Source organism: Trachymyrmex cornetzi, unplaced genomic scaffold (assembly GCF_001594075.2).
Source record: "Trachymyrmex cornetzi isolate Tcor2-1 unplaced genomic scaffold, Tcor1.1 scaffold21, whole genome shotgun sequence".
NCBI lineage: Eukaryota > Metazoa > Arthropoda > Insecta > Hymenoptera > Formicidae > Trachymyrmex > Trachymyrmex cornetzi.
The window spans coordinates 1908159-1917935 of NW_017296741.1; the positions used below are offsets into that span (position 1 = coordinate 1908159).

The 9777-nt window shown below is 40.6% G+C and overlaps 1 protein-coding gene across 1 annotated transcript; it reads right to left on the reverse strand.

The window, feature by feature from the left end:
* Window positions 1-1204: 1204 nt before the first annotated feature.
* Window positions 1205-4970, reverse strand: LOC108759960 (uncharacterized). The gene is made up of 5 exons (XM_018505708.1): window positions 4724-4970; window positions 4502-4588; window positions 3330-4071; window positions 3097-3293; window positions 1205-3066 (listed from the first exon to the last, which is right to left on the reverse strand). Exons 1-5 carry the CDS (start codon window positions 4830-4832, stop codon window positions 1421-1423), a joined length of 2781 nt encoding a protein of 926 aa, XP_018361210.1. The 5' UTR covers window positions 4833-4970; the 3' UTR covers window positions 1205-1420.
* Window positions 4971-9777: the final 4807 nt, after the last annotated feature.

The following is a 9777-nucleotide window of genomic DNA, read 5'->3' on the forward strand; positions in this document are numbered from 1 at the left end:
GCGAAGGTAATCAGGGCCACGGGGTCTGCCATTACCTGCGGGCATTATCGGCGATGGTAGTAGCACAATATGGTAGCCGATGCTCCAGTATCGCGGTAGTGCGATGTAGCAGCCGGATTCGAGTCTCTCCCTTGCGATCATTTTATCGACAACTCAAAGAGGGGAGTCCACTCCCTCGTCGAAGGATACTAGACGCAATGCGTACGCAGCACCGATTAGACCGGCAGGACGCCTGCGATATGAATGATCAGACGGAGGGTCGACGATTCGGTGATCTCACCGGATGGTCAAATAACAGCCTCCGGGTCTTCGTGACCGGTAGGCACGCATATCCCGGCGCGGCAGGTCGATAGTTCGACCGCTTAGCCGAAGAAGAAGCGCCGAGAGTCCATGCGGGATGCATGTCGGTGTACACGTAAGTACACGTGTCTGATTGAACGACCTAGCCGTTCTCCAACCTTATCCTCCTTCTCCTCCTCCTCCTCCCTCCTTCCTCCTGCTGTTGCCTCTCGACAGGTGCGTTGGCCGGGGATTAATGCCCGATCGTCTCGAGGATCAAAAAAGCTCTTAAGGCGAACTAACCGCGCGCCGTATACGGTAATTTCGTGAATACGGCCCCGCTTGATTCCCTATCCACTTTTAATCGTAAGTGCGAGAAGGCGAACGTGTTTATGGGAGTGGAGAATAATTTCAAGAGGCGGAGGGCATGCACGTAAAGAAGTCGTAACGCAATGGAAGTTATTTATGTGAATCCGATTAAGTCAGATTTTAAACAATATTGAGTTGTGAAGTAATTTTATCATTAAATACAATATATTATAAAAACGAAAAGAGAATTATTAAATCACTTATTTTATTTCATTCCTTTAATATTTTTGTCGATTTCTGCAACCTTACGAAAATTGATTATTAATACATTTATTACATTTATATATAGAAAAATATTCTACATTATAATATAATCTCAAATTTTTATATGATAATTATTTATTATTTACTATGATGTTCGTAATACAACGGTCTAAACCATACATTTTTTGTTTTGTTGTGTTTTTTAATAACTTGAAATATGTGAATTTTTCAAACTTTTTAGTTCCACAAATTATTTCTCATTTATGTATATACCAACAATAAATTTTACATTATATTGCTTTAAAACAATCATCAAAGAGAATATAAAGAAGGTAATAAAAGATTAGTAGTATAAACTATTAGAAAAAATATGATTTACATTCACATTTGTATTTGTTGCGCTCAAACACCGAAAGCAAACGGAAATGGGGTGTCTGCAGCGCAATTTAATATTGGAGCTCGCGGAACCCTGGCTCGTTACGTCGCGGCAACGAGCCCATCCTAATTAATCGAGAGAACTGAATTATGCAAAGGTGCACGCGCACCGGAACTTAAGTTCCGTCGCGAACTACTCATAATGCATACGGAACGGCGCGTTGTCGTCGCTTCGCGCCGCCTCGTTCATCTTCTCGTCGACGTCGAGCCGCGAAAAGGCCTCCGTCCATTGCCGCAGCCCCAGTACATCCGCGGCGTCGCCACGCAGGCAATCAGACACCACCCGCTGATCCCGAGAGGACACGCGGAATCTGTTCGCCTGTCCCATCCTCTTTCTTGCGCCGCCATCGCCGCCACTTCCTGAAATCTCCATTACTGCATCACCGACGTGAGAATCACGCGGCTCCCCGGCGGCGTTTGCGTACGCGTCATTAGCATTTCTCAGGGTTGACTGCACGACGGTGGACGAATCGGAAGAGCGGGACATTTTTCGCTTCCACGGCTTATAGATGAGACTTCTGGTACGTGGCACGCGCCATTTTTCTAGATTTTCCCTGCTGTAAGGATAAGGATCGCCGGGTAATCGTACATAATCGCCATCGGTGATACCTTTCTTGCTCGGATCATCGTCAGCGTCTTTCACGTTTGAGTCAAGGATAGCACTATTGTCACTCGAATCTTCCTTGATCGATTTAATCGCGTCCGATTTGACTGATTCGCTATTAGTTGATTGATTGTTGAAGTCGACACATGTAACGCCTTTGTCGTGTGACTCTTCGTAACGTTCCGTTTCCTCCTGCGCTTCCTCATCTTTATAACGAGATTGATCCTTTTGCGTAAATTCAGAAGAATTCGAAAGATGAGTGACCTTTTTGTGACCAGTACTTTGCAGCTGGTTCATAGAAATCTCCATTTCCTTGTCCGCGATATTGTTTAGCGTCTCTGCAAGATCAGCGTCCGCTTGCTCCTGATCGTTACTTGAAAGTCTTTGAGATTCTACAGATAAAAGAGATCGATTATCGTTTGGCGTATTATTCGAATCAGAATCGTTAGATTTTCTCTCATTTTGACTCTTCGATTCCATCTGTTGTTCATTCTTCGATGCTTCATCGATCACCTTCTTTTGCATGGAATCTTCAGGATTTGTAGAAAAGGCTGACGTGAATCCTGGATATTTTGTCTGCATAGTTTTATCAAGAGCAAAGTTGCTTAAAAGTGATCCAATGTGTCGTTGAGTGATGTTATTCCTATGTACATAACGAATCTGCGTGCTCATAGTGTGCAGTTTCTTGCCGGTAAAGTAACCGTCCGGTCTTTGCGGAGATCCAACTTGTTTAATCTCTATGGATTTCGGAGACATATATCCAGAATCCGGCTGCTCTTTGTCTTTTAAGCTGTCCTCGGTGGATCTTACAATTCGCACGTCCAATTTCGGCTGTGGCGCTTCCGGACAGATGGATACTAGGTTCTCTAAGTTTTCCTCGTCGGACGATAAATAATTCTCTTTGACTTCCGGGACTGATCTCGCCATGAGATTCCGCCAAGCCCTGATCTCAATGTCCAGATCCGCTCCTTCCGGAACGTTGTACTCTTCATCGATTATTATCGTCTCCTTTAATATGTTCGGCGATGTCCTCATGATTTTTCGAAGCTCTTCAGAATTCATGTACAAACTCGTATCATCGCTATCTTGTCGCACTGCAATAATATCGTCGCTCGAGTCGGTCTGATGCGACGGAGTCGAGAGATAGTCCGCGGTTGTACCCTTCAGGGTCGACGCGTACGACTTCTTCGCCGAATCGTTCGGCGTTGGGACAGCATCGGTCTTTGCTCCATCGGCCGTGGTATCGCCACTCTCGAAGTTCGAAGAGGCGTTTCGAGGCTTCTCCGCTCCTCGCTCGGAACTCGCGGTCGCCGGCGAAGCGATATCCGGTTGTTTCAAGTTCACTCCCCAAAGCCGCTTCGTGACGTATTGCTGGCCCTTTTCGGCGAACTTATCGTTATCGCTTACCGCCTCGGCGGCCGGTTGTTCCTCGGCGAGTTTCACGCCCCACTCGTAACGAAACGTTGCGTCGGGGTCATTCCTCGGGTTATCGTCCGCCACCATCTCCGCTTGGTTCCCGCTACTATCGACGGATTCGCCGTCCGTACGTATTACCGGCTTCTTCTTCTCCTTCTTGTCCTTCTTCTCGTCCTTCTTCTCGCGCTTTTCGGGTACGTTAGGCTCTTTGATAGGTGGCTTTGTGTTCCTAGGAGCGAAACCCACGAGCGTGCGCGTTGGCATGCCGATGTATCTATTCGGGACGCACAATCCCATCAGCGGCTGTTTTGTCCGCTGCGGTGGCAGGCGATAACAGTGTCTCGGGCTCGTGTAACAACGATAATGCGAGGCCACATCGAGATCGTCTCTTGCCGCAAATTCGATCGCGCCGCAGTTTCTCTCGGATCGATACATCTTGCCAGGATCGCGCCATGAGGAGTCAGGTTCTATCCCGCGTTCGAAAGTTTTTCCAGCCGCAAAACGATTCGACTGCGACGTAGTGTAGATTGCCGACTGTTGAATCATGTACGCACGTCCGCCGTTCTCCGCGTCACGCTTCTCAGCACGGATGTTCCCATACTCGAACTTCGTCGTCGATCGCGCCGTGCAAAAGTTAGCCAGTTTTTGATTAACGACATCGACCTTGTCTGAAGAGTTCGCCAGCCGCATTTCTGATCGATTGAATGTTGTTGCCGTTGCTGCACGATCGACGATCGCGGTGTCAGCCTTGCGGCTTTTATCCTCTGCAACATGATATTTCATCCACTTACATCATCTGATATTACGTGATAAAATTTAGAGTCTTTGTATTATAACTTTTTAAAAATAAAATATACACCACATCTTCTAATAATTTACTTTAATTATAATTTAATTTTACGTATACAATATTATGTTATTTTATATTGAAAATATAAAATACAAATTTATTAAATCAAAATATAAGTAATGGCAAAATAAATAATTAAATTATCCTAAGAAGAAAAAAATTGTATTGTAAATTACATTATTTTTGTGTAATTATTGTTTTAATAAATTAATAGTGAATCAGAAACACACGTGTAATATCATGAATTGTACGATTTAATTTTTACATATTATATAACACATTATGTAACAGTGAATGGCAAAAATAACCTCTGTCTCAAAAATGACATCAGCATTGCAGCTCACCTGCGGATTTATTAAAAATGTCCTTCAACCAAGTGAAGAATCCATCTCGTCCGCCAACACTCTTCTCATTAATATACAAGGCGGATGCTGCGTAAACAGAAACTTTGTATTATAAATGCCATTTCTAATTTGAAGGATCAAATGGTATTTTATGGTATTTTACAACACATCATGTATTTGTAATAGTGACGCGTGATTGCACTGACATTTAGGGTGACTGACCGGCAAATAAATTCCTTCGGGATTTAAAGTTAAACAACCCTCGTACGACATCAGGGTCGCACTGTCGCCTCAGCATCGCACCCCTCGAATACGAAGAATACATGCACATAGTTTGATATAAATTATACTAGTTGAATTTTGATGGTAAATTTTCCTGGATCTGTTTGATCCACGATTACTAAAGGATCTTATTGACAAGCTTGTGAGATTGTTTTCCACTGAGACCGAGGCTTCCTCTCCAGTCTCCTGCCTGTATTCTCGTCTGATTTACCGTATTTTGTTTATCGTTGAATAGAAATGCGAGTGGAGGCAATATTGCGTTGATTTATCATTGCAAAGTTTTATTTGTCATAAAGCTAATTATAAAAATTATTATTTTATTTTTTTCGAAGGAAGAAACTTTTCTCTGAGGAAGTTAAAGTATCATAATTTAAATTGAAGTAATCACTATTTATGCTGAATAAATTACAAATTTTGTAATGAATAGTTTGTTAATAAAACTATTAATTAATTTAAGTAGATTTTAGTTTTATATATACACGTTAATTAAATATTATTAATTAATTAAATTATATATAAAACTTATATTTTTTTTTTTTCAAACTTATATCTATGTATTATTTTTTCTCTTTAGATACTTTTTATTTATTTTATCAATGTTATATCACAATTTATTATAGCGAACATGAATTACCACTCTACTTATAGTACAAAATATTGACTTGTGTTAAATCTTAATTATTCTTAATAACTCTATAAAGGCAAGTTGACTCAACAAAAGCACGAACTAGACCTCGGTTAATCATTGGTAAAACTTTTCTTCCCATGAGACACGAGACCCTCCGGCGCCGTTAATGGCATAATGGATCAAAGATGAGCAGAAAGATCGCACACGCATACTATTCAGTGTCACGCACCCATGAAGAAAGCGTCATCTATTTTTACGTTTATTTATTATTAGCTATTAAATTTAACGCATCTCTCTTTTAATTTAACTCGTCAAGAAACGTAGAGTTATTATTTAATATAAAAGTTAGATGCTTAATATTTGAAACTTCTCGCGTACAAATAGTTCCGATCGAAAATAGGATAAAGGACTGTGCAAGAATGTTATGGGTAAAGGATCGAGGTTGGCTCACATTGTCGCGTGAGAATAGCCATGGCTATTCGGGCCACGTACCTTGATAACCGTTAATAAAAGCTTAAAGGACATTATCGTAAGCATTCCTCGGGACATTAAAAAGCGCACGTGCCCTTAACGGTAGGCCGTAGATGCAATTTTAAACAGCCATTTCCGACCCTCACTACCAATCGTCCTGGCTGACACATGTCCCCGATGCTGTTACATGAAACCAAGGGTTCCTTCGGACTGAATACCAATCGTCCTCCACAATGCAAGCAGAGTAAGGGCAGTAAAGATGAAGGGTAAACGTTTGGTTTCGTATATTATCTTTATTAATGCAACTGTTATACATTTTGATTATGACTTGATTCTGATCAATAACCATTGCAGTTATACTATCACTATAGTATAACTGTATTCTAGAGAAGCCGAGCGGTTATTATTGACCATTTCTATTCTTTACATTAACATCATATTTGTATAAAAAATTCTAAAATATTTTTTACTTTTCAATAATTTCGTTCTTTACATTAATGAAATATTTAGAATTTTTCATCACACTTTCTTTATTTTCATAATAATTTATTCATCCTTTTAGTGAGTAAAAGCATTGGTACCAATATTCTAATATTAACTGTAAAAAATTACCTTAAATTAATTTAATTTATTAACACATATATTTTAGGTAAAATCCTTTTTATTAAGTACTTCTCTTGTGTCCTAAAATACCAATATTTATTTTTCTACGAGTGAACGAAATTAAGGCACGTTATAGCCGAAAAGGGGATGTGACCGAAGCGCGGCGGTACATCAGCCATAAATTCGTGGGTCCCCAGCGTCAAATAGCGAGTGTCGCACCGTAATGCCAATTGTATAAATTGGCTATGACAAACTTATCGTTTTATATGTACGCGGCTGGAAAGATTTCGTCCGGTTGGAAGTATAGGCGATAGGACAGCACTTTTTCCGGTGTAGGAATTCAGTACAGGTGCGTTTTGGGTCCCGCATGGTCGTTTGAGACATCGTTCCCTGGGGGGACTCGTACGAGAACGTGATGTTCCACCTTTGGCCGCTCACGTACACGGGGCACGCCATTGGGTTTTGTCGTGCGATTCGTCGCGTACGACGTCTTGCCCGCCGCTGCTCGTAAATCCCGACTCTGCCGGAGACGAATGCTGTTAGGGATTGCCGGAGAACGGTCTGGACGATGAGATAGGATGATACATATTTTTTTGTACATCCCCACAGAAGCTTTACTTATAAGCTTCTAGGACGATTTCATACTTTATTAAATTATATTATACGTATTACAATTAATACTAGTTGACAAAGTTTTACTTTTTTTATATTAAACTAATCCGATAGTGTTTTATTATAATATTTTTTACAGATTTCAATTCCGTTTGACAAGTTTATGAAAATGGCACGGTTTTTTTTAACAATATGTATTAAAAAAATTTGATAAATTGATATATTGTGATAATTCACTGGTCTGATGGAGTGTTTTTTTAATAGTATTTTTTGCGCTGATTTTAAATCTGTTTGCAAATTTATGAAAAAAATAAGGTTTTTGAGTAACATGCATTTAAAAATTTCTCTCTCTCTCTTTCTACTTATTTCTTCTGCTTTGACATAAATAATTCATTCAGGAAATACTTAATTTAACATAATTTTCGATTCATTATTAAAGACTTTAAATGGAAATAAATCATTTTAATTAAGAATAATCTCAACGAACTATTATTGTTAGCTAAATGTAGTTTAAAATATAGTTTAAAATGTATACCTTTTTTAAAAGAGATATATCAATTATAAAAAAGTCCGTAAATTAAATTGTGTAACCTCATTTTCAGAATCAGCATTTAAAATAATAGATAAGAATCAACTAAAATTACTTATTTAATAAAATCTTTATTTATCATCGTTATTGTATGGATTACATAATTCTGAACAAGATATTCTTGTATGATGGTAGAAAGAAAATTGTGATAGCAGTATTACTGATTTATTTATAAGTTGCTAATTTTTAATAATATGCCATTATATTCTTTTAGATCCGTAATAAATGTACAATGTAAGCAATAACAGAGGAATGATTAGAAATAATGAATAATTATATTAAATTCATTTTAATGCATATTTAATAACGCTTTCAATTTAGTGGCTGACATGGTAATGCCTGCGGATTTATTTCTACCCCAAGATGCGTTCGCAGAATCATTTTCGGCGTTCGGCGACCAGAATCACGGCGATTAATTTCAGGTCTGTCGTCGACAATCGTTTACGTTCGAAAACGATTTACACCGGGCGTTTACCCGCGCTAAGAGCTTAAAGCGCGTCGAGCAGGCAGGGTGAGTTTACATTCAGGGGGCGACGCGTGGGGTTGAAACCGCTCGTTTATCAGTAACCGACTCTAGTGAAAGCGACACCGAGGCACTACGCCGCACGAATAACAATCCCCCTACCTCGTGCCGAGGCGATGTGAAAAGTATTGCCGACGCGACGTCACCCCGCGCGAACATCGCCGACGGACGTTATTTATCCGACCCGCGCGGCGCTCTCTTTTTTTTATTTCCAATTCACTTAGCCGCCAACGAGGAATTTCCTGGACTTGAAAAAAACCACGGGTCCGCGCACGTCGAAGGAACCGCTCCACAGAATCGCAAACGCGTCTCCGCCCCTGGAGAAACGTCAATTTTGATTTCCGTCGATTTTCCAGTAGCACGATTGCGTTTGAATATTTCAAGAAGGTACCCTTAACAGTAACGGATATCCAAGAGATCATATTATATAATATATAATACCTAAAATATAATACTATGATGTCAAACGTAATACTTACTAAAAACTGATGCCGATTATTATTCAATCGATCTGGATTATACGCTCAAATTAATCATTGTGCATTGTTGGGCTTAGAGTTAATTTCGTGTGACCGATAACCGGTGTCCGCTGGCGTATCATTCACCCTGTCGACGAGTAAAATTGAGTTCGACGACTGGATGCGCGAATCTCATCTGGCGGGCATCGAATTCAAACCGAAACGGGGCATCTTCTTGTCGACCTATTTTGCAAGTGTCGTCGGTGCGCTGGGCTAATTTGTCAGTTGTCGAGTTAGCGTCCTCCCCCGAGGATTTCCCTACCGGAGCCGAGCCCCCGATCCCGTCGGGACCGTAATCAACCGGTGAATATCTAAACTGCAGCCTCCGAACTCGTCTCTTCCCTCCTTACTCCGCTCATTTATAAAGAAGAGGCTACCTCGAGACAGGAAGCGCGATTGATTCAACCCCCATCCCAATCTCACCCCGAATCTTCCCAATGCTTGTAACCGTTTTTATTTAAACACTGGAAAAAGCCCGCTTGCCGGCTCAGGTGTTGAAACTCGTAACTCCACAAGAGTTTGTAAATGTTCGTAATTTCAATAAGAGAAAAAGATTTAATTGAATAGTCGAACATAACGTAAAAGTAATCACATGAAAGTTTATTATTATTTCTCGAAATAAAAGTAATCTATGACTGAAAGAGAAAATGCTGAAAAACATTATCATTGAAGTCGCTTGGCAGAAAGCTCGCTTCTCTTTTATTTCCAATATACGCTTCTTTTATTTCAAACACAGAAATCAGTATGAAAGAGCGCGGTTAAGAGGAGCAGGCCTAAAGTTAAACTTCTCAGTAAACGGGAAGAGCGCACACAGGGACAATGCCCTCCATCCTTTTTCGTGAAGGCTGAAAAAGCGGAAGCAGAGAAGATATCTCTCGAAAAGTGGCAGTGGCCGTGCACATGGCAGGTGGATTTTCTCCGTTGTCACAAGAGCGGCTCAGTGCGAGCGTGCCACTTTCCTCGTAGCGGATTTCGGAGGCTTTGTAGTTCATCCATTTCCAGACTCGAGCCCCCCTCTCTCTCTCTCTCTCTGTGCATTATTTAAATAAA

Bases quoted from the DNA above. Each gene is read 5' to 3' on its own strand.
- LOC108759960 (XM_018505708.1), bottom strand. From the start codon at position 4,832: ATGTGCATGTATTCTTCGTATTCGAGGGGTGCGATGCTGAGGCGACAG. The intron at 4,072-4,501 runs GTGAGCTGCAAT...ATCATGTTGCAG, and splicing joins CATTTTTAATAAATCCGCAG to AGGATAAAAGCCGCAAGGCT. The intron at 3,294-3,329 runs ACTCGCCGAGGA...CGAGGCGGTAAG, and splicing joins CGTTACGAGTGGGGCGTGAA to CGATAACGATAAGTTCGCCG.